Raw genomic sequence first — 19,696 nt, 5'->3', positions numbered from 1 at the left:
TCAGTTAAACCACTATCTGTCTCCCAAAGAGCGCTCTCTTTGTGAATAAGAATGGACAGTAAGGGTCAAGGTTAGACACAGAATTTGGCAACAGCCTATGAGATCTCTGCTACCTCCCTTTATTTCTCTCTGTGTAATCTATAGCCCCAAGTAAAGGGTAGAGAAGGGGGCACCAAGCTATTTCTGTATCTGTTAAAAACAGAAAAAGAATTGTAGACAAGGTACTTGTTTCATTTTCCATTATACCACAGAAAGCTATTTGTCTCCTACAATTAACTAATTTATAGAAGCCCTTAGGGCAAAGACTATGTTTTATTTATTGTTATGATCTCATAGTGCCTAGCAAAGAGCTGTACACAATTATTGAGGGTGGAGTTAAGAAAGGAAAACAAGAAGAGTGTCTGAGAGCCAAAAATAAGTGAATGAGCCAGGTATAGGAGGATCAGGCAGTAACTGCATCCATCAACAAAGCAGCTGGAAGGGGACACAGCAGTGAGAAAGACATTATTTTTCCTTTTGAGGCATTGCAGCCTCCTGGAAAAAAATATTAGGAGGTAAGAGAGAAAATATACCAAGCATCTGGAGTGAGGTAACTACTAAAATTAATAATTAATAGCTACCTATTACTGAATGTGTCAAACATCGTGCAAAGGACATTACAGACATTATCTCACTTAATCCTCACACTCCATGAGTCAGATATTATTATCCCCATTTTTCAAATGGGAGACTAAGAGTTGGAACTAAGATGAATAACTTACTCAAGCTTATAAAATTAGCAAACAGTGAGGCTATGATTCAAACCAACATCTAACTCCAAAGCCAGTACTCTTAACCACCCAGAACCAGGGTGAGAGTTCTGAAAATGATGGGAATTAATCAGGTACTAAATATATATTGGAAATGGAGCCAGCTAGATTTGCTGAAAGATGAACAGCAGTGTTTAAATTGAAGAGATATTAAGTAACACCTACAGGACCATATGAATAAATGGACGAGAACCAGTGCACCAAAAGTAAGTCTCCTTCTAGTTCCTACCTTCCTTCTCTAGAAGCAACCAATGGAGTTTCCTTATGAGCTTCCAGAACCAATTTATGCATGTAAAAGCACCGCAACCCATTCTCCTTTATTTAACTTTTTATTTTGAAGTAATGTTAGAATCACCAAACAGTTGTGAAAAGAGTACAGAGAGTTCCTATAAGCGTAACCATGGTACAATGATCAAAACCAATAAATTAAGATTGATGCAATACTAGTAACTAAATTTTGCCAGTTTTGAGCAGTTACAAATGAAACTGCCACAGACATTCCTACACATATCTATTGATGCCGCTGTTTGTCAGGGGTCCCTAAGACCACTTTCTGGCTCAATGATTCACTGAAAGGACTCACAGGGCTCAGAAAAGCTGTTACACTCACAGTTATGGCTTAATCACAGCAAAAGGATACAGACTGAAATAAACAAAGAGAGAAGGAGCATGAGCAAAGCTCAGGCAAAAGCCAGGAAGGAGCTTCCAGGTGCCATCCCACAGTGGAGATATATGGACACGTTTAATTCTCCCAGCAATGACGTGTGACAATACATATGAAGTGATGTCAGCCAGGAAAGCTTGTCCAAGCTCTGGTGTCCAGTTTTTACTGGGGGTCAGACTCAAGACATGCAGGGCCTATTCAGATTCCAGTCCCTAGAGCAAAATAGGTGCTCACCATAAATCACACTGTTCACATAAACTATCTGATCCAACTGGTATTGTGTGGTCCAAGGCATCAGGCATAGAAAAACACTCTTACTAAGCAGAATGTTCCAAAGGCTCAGTCAGGGTTCATCTCCCAGGAACCAGCAGTCCTGAAGAGAGACCTTTTTTGGGAATGTGCGGACTTTGAGCAACCCACACCAGCTGAGTTAATCCTTTCCTACACAATCTGGGAATGCATTTCTGGGTTATCTCATTCATTTTAACAATGGCACAGTTTTCTGTTATATGGACATACCACCACTAATTTAGCCAGTCACCTACTCATTAATCTGAAATTGCTTGTAGCTTTTTGTTCTGGTCAACAATAAAAACAGGTTTTACAAATGATAAAGAGCTACACAAAGGAAAAGTTATAATTTTTCTAGAATTGTTATCACTGACTGGTGAATAAAGGTTCAGTCCAGACTGTTTCAGCTACCTGAATGAATACAGGGTAGCTTTTAGAATAATCTGACTTCAAATGTGAGTAGACAAACAAAAGGCACTTATGAAAAAGAAGAAAAAGTGTTAACAGAATTTCCATAGTGTTTGTTTTCAGTAATTAATAGGAAAATAATCAAAGTAAACCAAAAATTGTATCATTTCTGGACAATCATACAACATTACACAACAGCAAAATATAGCTCTAGAGTTTTGATGGCCTATTTACATACATCTTGAGTCTAGGATTCCTATTTCATAATCAGAGAAACTTCATTAGACTTTCACAGAAACACAAGTCCTGAATTTTTATGTTTACGATAATAATAAACATCAAAATTGGGAACATACATGACTTTTCCTCCCTCTCACAAGTCATAAACATAGTATTCCATAAACATAGTATTTCAGTTAATTTGTAATTAACAAAACTTTAATTGCTTTAAATATATTGACTTTGTTTCCTATATTTTTCATTTTCAATATTTATTAGTATCTAAGGTAAGTTATATTCCCACAAGACTAAACCCACTTCACATGATGGGACAGCTAAAAGGAAAAGAACTCCCGGCCCATGTGAAATCTACCATTAAACTGAGATAAAAATATTTTATGTTTTTGTCAAATAATAATAAAAAGTTTAACCTCACAATATTTGCCTTGCTTAAAACAAAAACAGTTTCCACTTGTTAATGATTTTAAACTCTTATGTCCTAAAAATATGAAAATTGGGAATACACACTTTAGTTCATTTTTCTAAATAGCTTTAAACATTTTATGAGCATTAATATTTCAAAAGAAATCACACATTATGCAATACATTAGAACAATGCATATTCTCAAAAAATACATAATCGAGAACACTGATGGCAACAACAGAAAAATTGGTCATAATCACATCTCAGTAAAATAATCTGGATTTTAACAACCCTCAATGAAAATAAGGCTTTTCCTTCTTAGAATGTTTAAATAGTATATTCAAATGTTTCTTGACATAACACTTTTCTAAATACTGGTAACTGGTACTAGTTCCCTCACACTAGAAAACATTTGCACAATATCAAGAGATGAAGGTAAAAGAAGATAGAGGGGAAAGACAAACTTCAATGGTACTCATAATACCAACAACTGAAATTAACTTGAATTCTGTGAAATAGTAAATATTTTGATCTTGGCATTTTGTGCATTTTTTTTTTGTATTTGTATTGGCCTGTTCAAAATACATTTGAAGCATTTTCAGAGAAGCATCTTGGAAGTTAGTCTTTTTATCTAAGCAATGTAATTTTACTCTCCTTTTTTAAAAAATAGCTTTTAAAGCTCTAAGATAGAAAACAAAGCAAACAAAAAGAATACAGCTAACATGGCATACTACAAAAATCAATATGAAAACAAGAATTTCACCAGTTAGCATAAAAATTCAAACTGTTTGAAAAGACAAAGAAAAATGATTAAATGGATGTTAATATGACATGTATTGTAAGTATATTTTTATAGGCCTTAACTGTAATTTTTTAAACTTTTCATATCCCTTCACAACACTCAAAATGAGGTCCCTCTTACTTAGGCATTAAATGTGCCACTAAGCCATATCTATTATTTACCATCATTTTAACAAATTACTGTCCTTATTCAGCTCAAGAGAGAAAACGTTAACTTTCAGTTCTTTGCAGATGTCGAAGTTAATATATAAGTATCTGTTATTTCAGGGTTTCATATATGCTTCTTTAAAAACTGAGCTAGAACATAAAACATTATGTCAGTTTCAGATGTACAACATTATGATTCAATAATTGTCATTTATTAGCTGTTACTTCCTAAATATTACTCATCCATAGGACTAAGCCCTGGAAATCAGAAAAACAGAAGACATAATCCTGTCCTTAAGACGTTTACAGTCCACCATCATTCTGCAGATCTAAGAAAAACACTAATTCTACTATAGAAAAAAAAAATCTCACAACTGGCATTGAAAAGATCTTGCATTCTACCCACTACCTGTCTTCTATGCTAAATACAGGAGAACAACTCAGGTCACCTTTCAGCCTCAGTGTCATCTATAAAATGAAGGGGCTAATCTAAATGACCTTTAAGGCCTTTTTTTGGCAAGAAAATTCTATTATTTTAATCTGATACATAATTAACAATATGCATAATATCTGTTCTGTATGGCATTAGATGGCAATGATAAACAGGCAATATAAATAACCATAACCACAGTTAATTTTATACAGGCAATATTTAAATTCTTCTTTTATGTCATTCTCATCGATTACCTATAAACAGTTTCAGAGCCTACTGTTTCTTCCAAAACTAGCAGGGACGCACTTTAAAAAGACAAAGGTTTTGCATCTTACATCCCAGTAACAGTGTCCCTTAAACTTCCCCCATAAAATTCAGGAAAAAAGATTCTACAAAATTCGTAAACCTGTGTTTCTCAAACGACAATCTGTGAACATATTCAAAGGTCTATAAATTATCTCTGAGAATTTTTTAATTTTATATTTCCATTTCAATGATGACCTCAAAATATCAGGATAGGCATTTTATAACTGAGACCTGCCACAAGATGTTAATGTGTGTTTTCAATCAAGTGATGCCAAGTAGTACCGCTTTAATTGTCAGAGACGAATGAGAAAAGAGTAACGGCAGAATTCAAACATAAAGGCATTCATGCCCAGGTGAGGGCCAAATGATGTCACTCTTCCCAAACAGAAGGCTTTGTAGTGGTTCAGACAGAAAAAAAGAGGTGGGAAAGTTGAGTCATCATATGAACTACAGGAGACATATACATATAGATATATAGATATACATACATATATATATATATATATATATATATTTCAAAACAAGCTGTGCCATAGTTTGTTTATATTGTAAGCAATAATTTAATTTAGAAAAATATCTTCTATAACATTAGAATAATTAATATGACTAGTACTGTGACTGCTGTAAATACAACCCACCTTTATAGTTTCCTATGATGTAATATGAAGTTATTAGCTAGTTTTATAATTCTATATGTTGCTGTGATATTATAATAAGTCTGAAATCAGCAACAGTGGTTCATGAGAATATTACTTGCATTTAAAAGAGCTTGATGCCTTAAGCTAGTTTAATAAAACACTGCTTTATGAGCAGACTGCTCTCTTATCCTTTTATGTACTTCAAAATACTTTCTAAGTTCTCTTGTGATTTATTCCTTGACACATAGGTTATTTAGAAGTGTTTTTGTTTAATTTCCAGTATCTGTGGATTTTTCAGACATGTTTCTGTTACCAATTTCTAGTTTAATTCTCTTGTGGTAAAAAAACACACTTTTTACTATTTTAATATTTTAAATATTTTGAGATTTATTTCATGGTTCATAGTTCGGTCTATCTTGGTGACTATCTCATGTGCTCCTGAAAGGAGTATGTTTTCTGCAAGCATTTGAGTGGACTGTTTTGTAAATATCCATTAGATCAAGTTGACTGACTATGTTATTCAAGCCTTCTGACTTTCTATTAATTCTATCAATTACTGAGAGAGGCAGTTGAAATCTCCATGTACGTAGGCATGCTTGCATACAAACATACGTACAATCGTCCTCCACATCCACAGGTTTAGCGTCTGCAGATTCAACTAACCACAGATCAATAATCTTCAGTTAGTTGAATACCTGGATGTAAAATTCACGGATAAGGAGAACTGTCATTTTACCTAATGGACTTAAGCATCGCAGATTTTCGTACCTATGGGCGTCCTGGAAGCAAACCCTTGCAGACACTGAGGGACAATTGTACATACCATACATAAACATATACACAATGTGACAATCAAAATTAAATACAAATTATATGTTAAGCTTTCCCCCCCCCCATTTTAAAAGCATTGAAAGTTCACTGTAGAGAAATGTTTAAATTCAATTAAGTACTCAACCCACTACCCATGGTGGTTTTACTCTTTACTCTCATTTGAATGAAAAGATATCTAGAGTTCATCAGAATGCCAGGCATCCTGGTTCTATCCACCATCTCAGATCCACAGCCAAAGAACAGGCTGGAATGCTTGGCTTTCTGCCTTGTCTTCAGAGGCCATCAGACATTCACTTATCATGGTTTTACTAAACTGGGATAAATCTCTTCTAATTCCTGGCTCTCTGACACTATCTACATCTCTAAAGCCTTTTCCAAATTTAAGAATCTTAAGAATTCTTTTTCTTCCTATAAGACGTCAGTGTAAACTGAGTACAGCTCCTATATGAGAAGATTCTGCCATCTAAAGTTATATTTTACTACAATTAGAAATAGTAAACAATATTAAACATAGGATCAAAATAGAGTTAAAAGCAAGTAATAAAATTTAAGTTCAGTATAAATATATGTAAGATTAATTCAAGTCCAAGAAGAGAAGCTGTATCTAAATTCATATATTCAAAAATATTTACTGCCTACTATGTGTTAGTCACTATTCCTGGTACTGAGAAAAAAGCCACGAACAAAGTAGACACAGTTCCCGTAACCACACCATGGGTGGCAGGGACACACAAACAATAAACATATAATGCCAGAAGGTGAAAACTATGATAGAGGAACATAAAGCATAATAAGAGAGATGGGGAGGCAGGGAAACTTCTATGGTCAGGGAAGTCCTCGCTAGTAAGATGATGACAGGAGAGAATAAATCATACGGATGTAGAGAAGGAATATTCAGGCTGAGGACTTCTTGAGGCAGGAATGTTTGTTGGCATGTTTGAGTAAGTACAAGGAGGCAGAAGGTTTGCTAATTTGAAAGGCATCATGAACCAGAAAACAACATACTTTTATTTGACATTTAGTTCCATATGAAGCCACCTACTCAAAGTATAGTATAAAAGTTTAAAAGGTTATGATTTGCCATTTAAATGAGGTAATTAGGCCAGGAAAATTCTGACACTTCCTAAGGCAGTATTTTTCCAAAGCCTTCTAAAACCAATACTGACTTGTAAGAAAAACTGATACTATCTGTATTACATAAGTACATATTATATTTTGCATTTACCTCTGAATAGAAAAACAAAGGCAAAGACAGAAGGACATGGGGTACTAAGTACCTATTCTTTCAGAGGGCTCTATTAAAAACAAGGAAGTGGGGGAGGTATAGCTTATTAGTAGAGTGTGTGCCTAGAAGGCACAAGGTACTGGGTTCAATTCCTGGTGCCTCCATTAAAAATAAATAAATAAAAAACCTAATTACCTCGTCCCCCCCCACCAAAAAAAAAAAAAAAAACAAGGAAAGGCAGAGCCCCTTTATCACTCAGGAAAATAATCACCTCAGAAAAAACTGAAATGCATTAGACTATAACTACTACTGAAAGACAAACAAATACAACTTTTAAAAAGTGAATTTTCATATTTTACACAAAATTAAGTCCAGCAACAGTATGAGTTAATAAAATAAACATACATTCTTAAATTTTCCACTCAATCAAGTAACTCTATAAAATATTTTAAAATTCCCTTATTCTCCTTGATCAGGGAAAACATGGATTTGAATTTGTCCTTTTAAGCAAATATAATAAAATTTAAAAGATAAGCATCATCCAAGATAAACTACAGCACTTGATTTCACCAGGAATTGTATCATGTAATCCAAAATACGAACTGAAAAGCCATAAAAATATATAGAATTTTTTGAACACCACATTTTCTCCCTCGATTTCTTGATTAGGATTATAAATCAAAAAGGCCATATGTCAGTTTACACTAGTGCTACAAAGATCCAAGATTTTCATTTTCCAAACAAGTCTAAAAATTATAAAATCACTAAATTTTATCTCAGTTTAAGGAATTTTCCTGTCTTCTGTTGAGATGACTACATGGCTAAAATTGAAAAGTCTGACAATACTAAATGTTGGTGAGGCGTCAGAACAAGCCACACTCTCCCACACACTGCTAATGGGGATGTAAGACACTCACTTATGTCTTGTAGCTTACCCACCACAAACCTCACCTTCAGATTTCCTGACCACAATCCCCACTACTGAGAGTCATGCCAACAGTAATTTTTCAAGGTTTCCTTACTTACTTTCATTACTATCCTTCCAAACACACCCAAATAGTCAACCTCTGACTATCTGAAGCAAATCAAATCCTACAGTGTACAAATCACTGAACACAGTAACAATATCTAAACCTCAAATACTTATAAAACTGACAACCACTGCCATTTTAAAAAAATGTAGAGAAACAGACATAGGCCATTTCATGGAGTTTTAACACTTAATACTTATCCCAATGTGACAAAAATACAAAAACATACACGAAGAGTAAACAATGAGAGAGAAGAAAAGGAGTGACTATAGGAACTGGAACTTTTAAAAATAATACTTAAATCTGTTCCAAGTTTAAATTGTGAAAAAAATAAAATAATCTCAACAGATGAACAAATTTCAGAAGACGGCGATATTTGCTATAGCAATTAGACTGCACTACCTTAAAAAATCATGTTTTACATTACCTTCCTTCCTTTCTTTTACATTTCCTTCTAATTACTTGATATTATAAGTCAGTGAACTTAATATAAAAGGGGGGAAAAAAGAAAGTTTAAGGAAAAAAGAGAGAAAGAAAAACTTACTGGGATTGAAAATTCCTCAGCCAAATACTTCAAAGAGGCTGCTTCTCTTGCCAAAAACTTGTTCCTTTCTCTCAAGTTGCCCTGAAGTTGTGTATCAAACTCTTTTCTTACCACAGAAGCAACAGAATCAATAATTACAAGTTTAACTCCTTTTGAAATAATTTCTTCTTCCAAGGATTGAATCCTGTAAAAGCAGAATTTATAAAATAGTAGATAAATTTAAGGTATAATAAAGGGGGGGGGGGGCACTGCAAATGTTAACCAGCTTAAAAACAACAAATTGTTCTTTCCTAAGTTACAGTAAAGATTGCAAGTATTCAATAAACATAACTTATTTTCAACTCTCCTATACATATTGCACTCTTTTGGAAATAGACCAAAAATGTTTTCATTTAATTTTATTTCTTGGTTCTCCTATGATACTGATAAAGCTCCAATATTAGAGCAAAACTACTTGTGGTAGCCAAAATGGCCCCCATTTACTCCCACCTCCTGGCGTTTACACCCTTGTGGAGTCCCTTCCCATGTTGTACCAGGGTTGGTCTGTAGACCAACAGCTTGTGACAAAATGACATCATTTCTGAGAATAGGCTGTAAAAGACTGCAGCTTCCACCTTGGGCTCTGTCTCACTCTCTCTCAGAGCACTCACTCTGCAGGGGGCAAGATACCATGTTGTCAGCAGCCCTAAAGAGAGGCCTACTTGGTGAGAAATAGAGGCCTCTGGCTAACATCCAGGAAAGAAGGGAGGCCTTCCAGCAACTACATGAGTGATCCTGGAATTCTCCAAGATTCTCCAGCCTCAAGTGACCTTGAGATGACAGCCCTGGCCAACAGCTTAACTGCAAGCTTTTGAGCAACCTTGAGCCAGAAATACCCAGCTAAGCCATTCCCAGATACCTAACCCTCAAAAGCTATGTGAGATAATGGATATTTGCTGTTTTAAGCTGCTAAACTTTGGGGTAATTTGTTAATGGGACAATAGATAATTAATATACCACTTAATTAAATCTAAAACATTATAGTCATTTTTTTTCATTTCTAAAGAAATACTTCAACCAATAGGCTGTAGTCAATAAAGAGGAACACTGAAATAATTATTTCTCATAATCCTAATAGGTAGGGACTTTTTTCACTCAGAAGCTAAAAACATGAAGGAAGAAAAAAAGAAAACTCCAAAGCATTACTAAAATACCAAAATCTAAAATGGCATACCTTTGTAGAACTTCATCACAAGTGAGTTCCCGATAAAGATGAACTTTACTGCTTGTCAAAAGTAATTTTTCTTCATTATTAAAGTATGTGGGAAAACGAGATTCTGCTATTTCAACCAGTCTGTTGGGGGAAAAAATAGCACAAGCAAAAACAGTCAAAATTTAAGGCCACATTTCTGATCTTCTAATGAATTTTAGTTAAGAAACTCATAAGCCATAAGCAACACCAGGAGAAAAGCTTTATCAATAGAGCAGGTTTAAGCAAAATGGCTTAATATACAATTTTGCAATGTAAGCCCTCCTTTATAAGCACAAAGAGAGATGAACAGTCAGAGCCTGAGCCCAGCAAGGGCTTTTAGAGCTCATCTAATACTGAGCAAGCAATGTCTCTGAGGTTTAACATAAAAATGTATGTTTTTTAATAAATGACAATCTGACTATAAGACATGTTTAGAAATAAAAACTCTTCACTTCCACAAATGAAAGATATATATTTGAACAAACACAGAATATTATCACTCTAATAATCAGATATCAGTAAGTGTCCATGACTCAGAGACCAGAAAAATGTGCTTTCACAATTAAAACTTAATACATATAAAATAAATGCTATCCAATAGTTCCTCAGTAAACAGGAAACTGTTTTCTAAACAACAGATGCTATCCAATATTTCCTTAGTAAACAAAAAGTTATTTTCTAAACACTGAATTCTGACCTCAAAACTAGATCTAACACATGGGGTAGGTTGAGCACTAGAGACGGCCAAGTTCCAACAGGCAACTACCATCACTAACAGTACAAGACATGGAGTGGTACTAGGAATTTCAAATATTTCTGGTTAAAAATGTAAATCCCTGAGTGTAGCATCATTTTAAGTGATACTTTATCAGCCCGGTACTTAACCATCCAAGGGTGGTTGGGAGGAAGGGCTGTAAATGCTAAAGCCATTCTATATTGTGTGTTCTATTTAACAACACAAAAATATATAAGAATAGTGGTTTTATTTCTAAATCGTTAGTGAGTTCCAAAAAGAGGCTGAGTCTGTTAACGAAATAAGTTCCTCACATATGCTATAATCAGAAATGAAAGAGAAAAACCTAAAATAGGAAAAGAGAGAAATAAACTAGTTAATAACATTCCTTTAAAAAAAAAAGTATATTTTGAACAATCTGAAAAGAAAAAGCAACATTAGGTTGAACAGAAAGAGGAAAAAAATTACATTAGGAGGAAGGAGCAGTAACAACGGTTGTGTAAAGAGTGAGAACAAAATGGATCACATGGCCATTGAGGGGAAGTACCTGAGAGGCATAGGGACTAAAGAAAGGAGGAAATGAGGTAAATGATGACAGCAAGAAGAAATGAGATGACACTGGCAAAGGCAGAGCAGGCAAATCTTGAGAGTTTGTGGAAAATGTGCAAATTTCTTAATTAGGGCAACTATTTGCTGAGTTTAACTCTAGTCGGAGAAATCAGCAAAAAAGCTCTGACACTTGGAACCCACTGATTTTTTAATAGGATAGGTATGGCAACATCTCCCAGAAATATGGAAGATACCCCACTGACCTGGAACCAGACTGAGAGTACCTAATTCATTGGCAACAACAACTGAACAGCTGACAGACAATAATTTTCTGCCTCCAACCCTAGGCTGGATTTCAACTGGTAGCTTGAGTGGTGAAAGGCTCTGGAACGTATTACTGCTCTCTCATTCCATTAAGGCCCCTCAGAAGGAAGGTGGTCAATGTTTGGACAGGAACTAACCTTACTTACAGTCACCATGCTAGATACCTGTATCAAATGGTTATTTACATACCAATGTGTGGTCATTTTCCAAGTTTCTCTGAATTTTTTTTTTATTTTAGAAAAGATATCTTAAAAAATAGAAGTCAAAAACCAAATATAAATGTGGTATTCTATATGCCTCACATTAATCTGAGCAATTTCTTGTGACAGTTTTCAACACAAAGATCTTTTTTGGTTTGAACAAGCAAAAGAAAAGATCCTATCTTTTGCTCCCAGACATTAGTTACATAAAATTTGATATCAATGCCATCTAGTGGACATCTTTCTTATATAAAAGTATTTCTTTAAAAAGATGTATTTAAGATCCACTCATTCAACAAATATTTAAGGACCCATATGCGAGGACTACATGCCAGGCACCACTCTAGGTGCTAAGGATACGGCAATGCACAACAACAACAAAACAAAAAATCCTTCCTTCATGGAACTTACATTCTACTGAGAAAGACGAACAAGTAAATATATATCATATGTCAGATAATAAGTGCTTTAAAGAAAAGTGAATTAGGATTCGGGAACAGACTGCGATGGACAGAAATAAGTGCTATTTTATAGAGGGTGCTCTGGGAAAGCCTCTTTAATAAGGTGACATTTGAGCAAAGGTTTAAGGGAGATGAGAAAATGAACCAGGTGGCTATCCAGGAAATAGTACACAGGAAGAGAGAATTACAGCAAGTGCAAAGGCCCAAATGTGGGAAGAGGCCTGGTGTGTCTGAGGAGCAACAAGAAGGCCACTGTAGTAGCTGGAATGCAGGAATCAAGAGGCAGAATAAAAGGAATTAAGGTCAAGGGGCTAGCGAGAGGCTAAGATCACACAAGAACTTTAGGTCTGGGGTATTTTGTTTAGATTTTATTTAGTAAAATGGGAAACCTACGATCAGGACTAATATGATCTGACTTCCTTCTTTTTTTTCAAGAATCACTCTAGCTACCAAATGAAGAAGAGGCTATGGAGGGAGAAGGGTGACAGCAAGATCAGCCAGTGCAGTAGCCCAGATAAGAGATGCTGCCTTGACCCAGAGAACAGCTCAAGTGATTAGAAGGAACTATACTCAAGATATAGTTCCAGAGGGTCGAAAGGATTTCTTGACTAACTGGACAGCATCTGGAAGAATGGAATTACCATCCATTGAAGCAGGAAAGACTGCACTCAGATCAAGGTTTTTGTTATTAGTTCCCCCGTTATTTCACAGTTCTTGTATAAAAGGAAAGTTAAAAGCTTTACATTAGTGACTACATGCCAACTTGAAATAAAACATATGCTTAATGTAAAAAAAAAAAGTTTTCCAAAATTCTAGTTGAAATATAGCATCATAAATGTGCTGAAATACAAGTTCATGGTTTCTCAGAGCCTCTTGTAATACTTGTCTGTTCATTAATGCAATACGTACTTGCTCAGCACTGTGGTATTACTAAATAACATGAATTTATTAGTTCCTTACAGATTCCAAGAATATTCCACATTTTTGTTTGAGTAATAGTAAGTACTTATGACTAATTTCCATTTTCTATCCTAGAAACTCCTCAGAATCTCCCTCACCACTAATTCACCTTATTCACGAATGATAAGGCAGCTGGAACTGAACTAAGGGAAATCCACTCAGACTCAAGAAACCATCTCAAAAAATGGCAAAAGGGAATTTATCTCTCTTATTGTTTACCCCTGGGTCAAAGATCCTGGGTATGTACCAGCTAGCAAGTATGCACATGGTCGTAAGACCACACTGGAATTGCCTTCAAAATCAGCCAAAGGCATGCTGGCCACTACTGCTACAGGCTCTCCTGTACACTGGTTCAGAAAGAGTGACAACTCTAGGAGGTTGAGTAGGAATTAGAGGGTGCTGGCTGTGGGGTACTTGGCACTCTCCAAAGCGACATGCATACCAAGCACAAAGCTTCCTTCAGATCTAAGCTTGGCTATTGCTTCCACATGGAACCAATACAGCGTATCTCCTTCCTTTGTATACTTAGTTATTAATAGTTATAATTTTATATTTTTGTGATTATTTGGTTAATGTCTCCCTCCCCTGTTGGACTACATCTTTCTTCCTAGTTTTCAAAGTTCTTCTGATTTCATGACAGCTCAGGAATGTCCACTTCTACCTCCTGAATTCCAATTCTATATCCACCTCCCTGAGTCCCCACCTTCCAGGGTCCTGGGTCACATCTCCTGCTTCCCCAGATCCCCCACTCTCCCTCACACACTTGCAGTTCTAAGACTCACTTTATTTTCCTTTATCCTTTTTATTTCTCCCAAAGTTTTATTTTGAAAACCTCTGTTAGTATTTATATATTACCTTCCTTTTTTTATTCTTATCCTCCAGTTCCATGTTTTTCTAATTATCTCCAATAGGGATATTATAGTATTTATTCACGTATACTGGAATTTTCATGGCTGCCAAAATATTTCCATAGACATGTCACTAATCTATATCCATATTCTCAAGGTATGTACAAGCATATCCTTCTTTTTAAAGAGAGAACTAACAATATATTGACAAATTATTTTCTACTTTTTATCACTTACCCTAAATTCTCTAATCTGAATCCTTTACTCTTCCCTCATATTAATCCTTCAATTCACTTTCTCGTTTGTGCTTTTCAGACAGCTTGCTTGTAAGCACAAAATGGACACAATGCTACATGGAGACACATACAGAGAGCTGAAACACACTCCTTTCTGAGTCTCATATTTCCTACTTTATCTCTTCTCTAAGTCCAGAAACTATTCCACTTGTATCAGACGTTCTTAATTACCTACCAATATCCACTCCCACTTCTTCCTTGCTATGGGAACCACAGTTTTACTCAGGCAATACTGTTAGCCCCATCATGCTTGTTACAACAATCTTTTCCCCTCACTTTTCCATCCTCTCTTGCATGTAGAGGTGACCAAGTGAGAAACCTGTAGAAGGCTTTCAGAGCATGAAAAGAAAATTGGCACAGAGGAGGAGGCAGCTACTCTGAAAAAAAAAGATATAATTTGCTCTTTCTCTTCACACTGACTTGAGCACAGAATGGATATAATACCTAAAATGTACCAGCCCTTGGTCTCCGTCATCACTGAGAGACAGGACCAGTACCGGCAACCACCTACTCAGGTCTTCTTGTTACAGGGTCAAAAATAAACCTCTAGCTATTTAAGCCACTGTTCTCTGGGTCTTCAGTTGCCTGCAGGAGAAAGCTTTCCTAGCTGATTGATCAACCTTCCCCAATAACTCCAAATAGAGATCATGAAGTCTTGGAACAGTACAAATGAAATGTGACCAGGCAGTACAGAGCCAGCTCCACTCTGTGACTCGCCATGACAAACTCCAGAAGGCAAGATAAGAACATGGAGTCTGGTATCTAAACCAAAGAGCACAGGTACTTTTGATTCCATCTGACCCTAGCACCAGATGACCACATTTTCCAAGCTTTGAGGAAAATAGACTAGAAAAGTAAAAACAATATAAATTTGCACTCCTATCTTCAAATGACCTTCTTCATAAGAGTTCCTTATAATTATGCAACATAATTCCAACAAAAGGAACTAAAACTTTACCACTCCATTTTCCAGGCTGCCTATGATGCAAGTACTAAGTAATATGCACATAGGCAGGAAAAAATAATGAAGGAGAATAAGTAAATGTGAAGGATGCAAAAAGTAGACAATTAGGCTATATGCAAAGACAAAGAAAAACAAACAAAAATGTCCACAAATTAATTTGGAAAATGTAGATTAGTCACCTGCTACTGGATTTTACCTAATTCACTGACACAGTTTTTAACCTACTCTGAACTGTAATGCTGTTAAGAATGAAATAATGCAATAGTTTGAGAAGATACACTAAACTCAGTTTTGTATGTGGTACAAAAAAAGCAAGAATCTAATTACAGTGAACTAAACTGCTGTTAATCACAATAACATTAATCTTTCAATTCTTCAAGCAAATTCCTCAGGACCTTTGTGAGAGCTATTTATACATTAGCTATTTATTATCTATTTAATATCTTCTTGGCTTATCAGTTGAAAGCTAGTCATTGGCATATTAAAGAGTATCTTTCACTTGGACAACCTGAGTAAACCAGTATCTTTACCAGCTTTAGCATCAAATATATCTGTGCTCAAATTTCCAGTGTCTTTTCCAGCTTTAGTATCAAATATATTCATTGTTCAGATTTCCAGTGCTCTCACATGTTTATGCTTCTCTTCTTTTTTTTTTTTACTATTTATTTAACATGTAAATAAGTTTATCACACTGCAATTAATCAATGTCTTTTTTCTCAGCTTTATTGAGATACAATTGACATATAACATTGTGTAAGTCTAAGGTGTACCATGTGATGAGAGCAATACATCTTTTAAGTCTCTTTTAATTCAAAGCATCCTCCTCTAACTCTTTTTTTATCCTAAAAATTGACTGTTGTTTGTTCAGTCGTTTCCCACAGTTTGGGTTTTCTGATTGCATTCATCTGTGTAGTTTCACTTTTTCTTCTCTTCTCTGTATACGTTGTCAACTGGTTGTTGGACCTGTAGTCTTGACCACTTTCAGGTTTGATTATTCTTCCATCAGGAAATACCACAATGACTGATTATCTTTTTGTGATGCTAGAAGCCTTTTCTATTTATGAACTGTTTTTATTTGTAACACTTCTGACACCAAATGTGTAGGTTTTCCACACTGAGACATTCTCCAATTCCCTGTAGACACCAACTGGGTGTCCCACAAGTGAATCCAATTCTGACACTACCTACCAGGAATTAACTGAGACCCCACAGGTTAAAGGCTCAGACCAACAAGACCGCCCTCACTTCAAACAAATTGCAAGTCCCAGGCCTCTGTTATTTCAGACCAACCAGCTATAAATTGGGAGCACCACCCTCCCAGCAACTCAATGTGTTCGCCAACCCAGAAGCTCTCCACACCCTATCAGTTAGAGGTTTTTGTGGAGACTTACTAATTGGGCCATTTCTAGTCCCTCTTCCCTCCTCAGAGGTTGCAGAAGTGAGGCTGAAAGTTCACACTAATAATCACATGAATGGTTCCTCTAGCAACCAGCCCCCAACTGATCTATCTAGGGGCCTACCAAGAGCCATCTCATTAGCATAAACTGAGGTATGGCTAATTATGAACAACAAGTACTACTCTTCTCAGTTTTATTACTGAGGAAATTCCAAAGCTGTTAGAAATTCTTTTACTGGGAACCATGATGATGACAAAATACATATTTTTTACTATATCACAAAATTCAGTGGCTAGATTCATTAGATTATTAAAGTTTATAATATGGTGATATTCTATCATTCCTTCTTCATTTATTATTGGAATACTTCTATAAAAAAGATCTATTTGTTACTTAGTTATATTATTCATATAGAAAGAGGAGAATAAATGCTTAATTTTTTTAACTCATTTTCAAAATAATAAGTTGCTTCTGCAGAGTTCTCCAATGGTGATCAATTTGTTACTTTTCATTCCCTAGTTTTATAGACATGTGGATTTAAACATATTTCATTCCATTGTTATTCTATTCATGCTCAATTTGTTTCACGTTTGGCCGGTGGGAGCTCTTCAGGTTGACCCTGAATCCTTCTGTCATTCCCTTAAGGAGTCTTTGATAGCTTTCTTGCTATCTGCTAAGATGTTTTAGACTCAACTTAAAAATTTCTTGCTCCAGAGCTACAGTCAGCCATTTCTCCATGGAACCCTCATTCCTTTTAGTAGGAAATGGTATCTGGATTTCATGATCTGAAGAGGAACACCTGTCAATTCCTTCATTTAGCATTGTCTGAATAGTTAGTATGTGTCAGTCATTGGATCTGGCTTTGAAGAGACAAAGATAAAACACAAACTCAAAAAGCTGACAATCCAGCGACATATACTTAGAAAGAATATAATCAAGGGATGCAGAACAAAACAAATAAGCTCTAGACAAAACAAGCCATTTGGAATTTATCTGGTCAGGTAATACACTTTGACCTTTTTTGTACTCTTAGAGAGAAATAAGGAAGACTCATTGCTGCATAATTAGAGAAAGACTCCAAGGACTCTCCCTATATGACACTTTGGCTAAGGAAACAGAGTTGAATCAGTCTCCAGATGTATAAAGCATCCTTGCTTACGAACGTCAATTAGAGCAGGGGAAGAGCAGACGAGACATCCTCAGGTGTACAGAATTACACAAACGACTGAAAGCCTCTCTCACAGAATGTTAAAGGTCCTTGCCAAACTAAGGAAATCTTTTCTTTCCAAGCATGCATATACTTACTATCAGTGTGTTTCTTGCATTTAATGCCACATTATTTCAAAGATTAAAGCAAAATACTTCTAATCAAAAAATGTTTTGAAAATGGTAGTTTTTCCATTCACTAATATTTTATTTCCAACTAGAAATTACTCACAAAGCAGCTCACCTTTTGTCTTTTTTATTAATTTCCCCTCTTCCCCATTTTCTACTTACATTACTCCCTGCTTCTTGAACTTGTTTCTTCTTGACATTCTGCAAAACACAGCTTATCTCCCAACCCCACTTAAATCAATAAGAAGGGATACAAAAGACAAAAAGAAACTATCAATTTTTTTTTAAATTCCTTCAAAACAGTATCTAGCATTCTGTGTCCTCAAAAAGAAAGGTAAATATTAACCCGTTTGTAAATGTTATATTCTGTATATAAGTTACAAAACAAAGCATTATAATGGAAAATAATAAAATCACCTACCTTTCAGCACTGAATGCTGACTCTGTGTCAATGTACACAACAGCTCCTTCTAATCCTCCCATGTTGGTAGGTAATGTTGCCAAAATGCTCATCATTATACAGAACTGAGTTTTTCCACAACCTGGTGGACCTGTAATCTAAAAAAATATACTGTTGTTTGTATAAACATCATAATTTAGTCAAAGCAAAATCCTTTTTAAGAACTTGCCACATACACAGTCCAACTAACCAGGGTTCCTAGAGAACATTCTAATACATTCATTGTGTGCAATAAATTAACTTCTCCCCTATGCACCTGGATTGGTACTAGTTATGTGTCATTCTTGGGAGAATCGAGAACAGTCCCTCAAATCACCCTCTGTGTTCTGTAGTTCAGATGAAAAATTTTGATTGAGAAAGGCTGGAGGATTCATTTATACATTTACAACTTACAGTTCTATACCCTCTCCTCATTAAGACATTTATAGAAAGATCCTGAAAATATTTAAGATGGTTTAACACTTGGGTTTGGCATTTGTTATGAATTGGCCTTTCAAAACAAATTTGTACTAGTCCATTAAAAGGTACTTTGATCTTTATTCTTAAGGTAAAGTATTAACAAATAATCCTAAAATTTATGTGGAATCACAAAAGACCCAGAATTGCCAAAGCAATACTGAGGAAAAAGAATGAAGCTGGAGGAATAACCCTCCCAGACTTCAGACAATACTACAGAGTTACAGTAATCAAAACAGTGTGGTATTGGCACAAAAACTGACATATGTATCAGTGGAACAGAATAGAGAGCATGCAGAAATAAACCCACACACTTACGGTCAATTAATCTTCCACAAAGAAGGAAAGAATATACAATGGATGAAAGACAGTCTCTTCAGCAAGTAGTGCTGGGAAAGCTGGACAGCTGCATATAAATCAATGAAATCAGAACACACCTTCACACCATAGACAAAAATAAACTCAAATGGCTTAAAGACTTAAACATAAGACAAGACACAATAAACTTCCTAGAAGAAAACATAGGCAAAACATTATCTGACATAAATCTTAGCAATGTTCTCCTAGGGCAGTCTACCCAGGCAATAGAAATAAAAGCAAAAATAAACAAATGGGGCCTAATTAAACGTATAAGCTTTTGCACAGCAAAGGAAACTATAAGCAAAATAAAACAACAACCTATCGAATGGGAGAAAATATTTGCAAATGATG

At 35.4% G+C, this 19,696-nt stretch overlaps 1 protein-coding gene across 13 annotated transcripts in view; it reads right to left on the bottom strand.

The window, feature by feature from the left end:
- The window catches only part of RAD51B (RAD51 paralog B), a 582,927-nt gene that overhangs the window by 544,809 nt on the left and 18,422 nt on the right, over positions 1 to 19,696 (bottom strand). For all 13 annotated transcript variants that reach the window (XR_012073703.1, XR_012073704.1, XM_072963282.1 and 10 more), the window contains exons 5-7: positions 18,491 to 18,627; positions 9,985 to 10,104; positions 8,772 to 8,955 (exon numbers count right to left, since the gene is read on the bottom strand). Coding sequence is in view for 11 of the 13 variants with exons in the window: in XM_072963282.1 (XP_072819383.1) it covers positions 8,772 to 8,955; positions 9,985 to 10,104; positions 18,491 to 18,627 (441 nt within the window). In the remaining 2 variants the exon portion in view is untranslated. The remainder of the gene's footprint in view (positions 1 to 8,771; positions 8,956 to 9,984; positions 10,105 to 18,490; positions 18,628 to 19,696) is intronic.

This window comes from Vicugna pacos, chromosome 6 (genome assembly GCF_048564905.1).
Source record: "Vicugna pacos chromosome 6, VicPac4, whole genome shotgun sequence".
Taxonomy (NCBI): Eukaryota; Metazoa; Chordata; class Mammalia; order Artiodactyla; family Camelidae; genus Vicugna; species Vicugna pacos.
The sequence above is the reverse complement of the archived record's forward strand: the minus strand, read 5'-3'. Positions and strand labels throughout refer to the sequence as shown.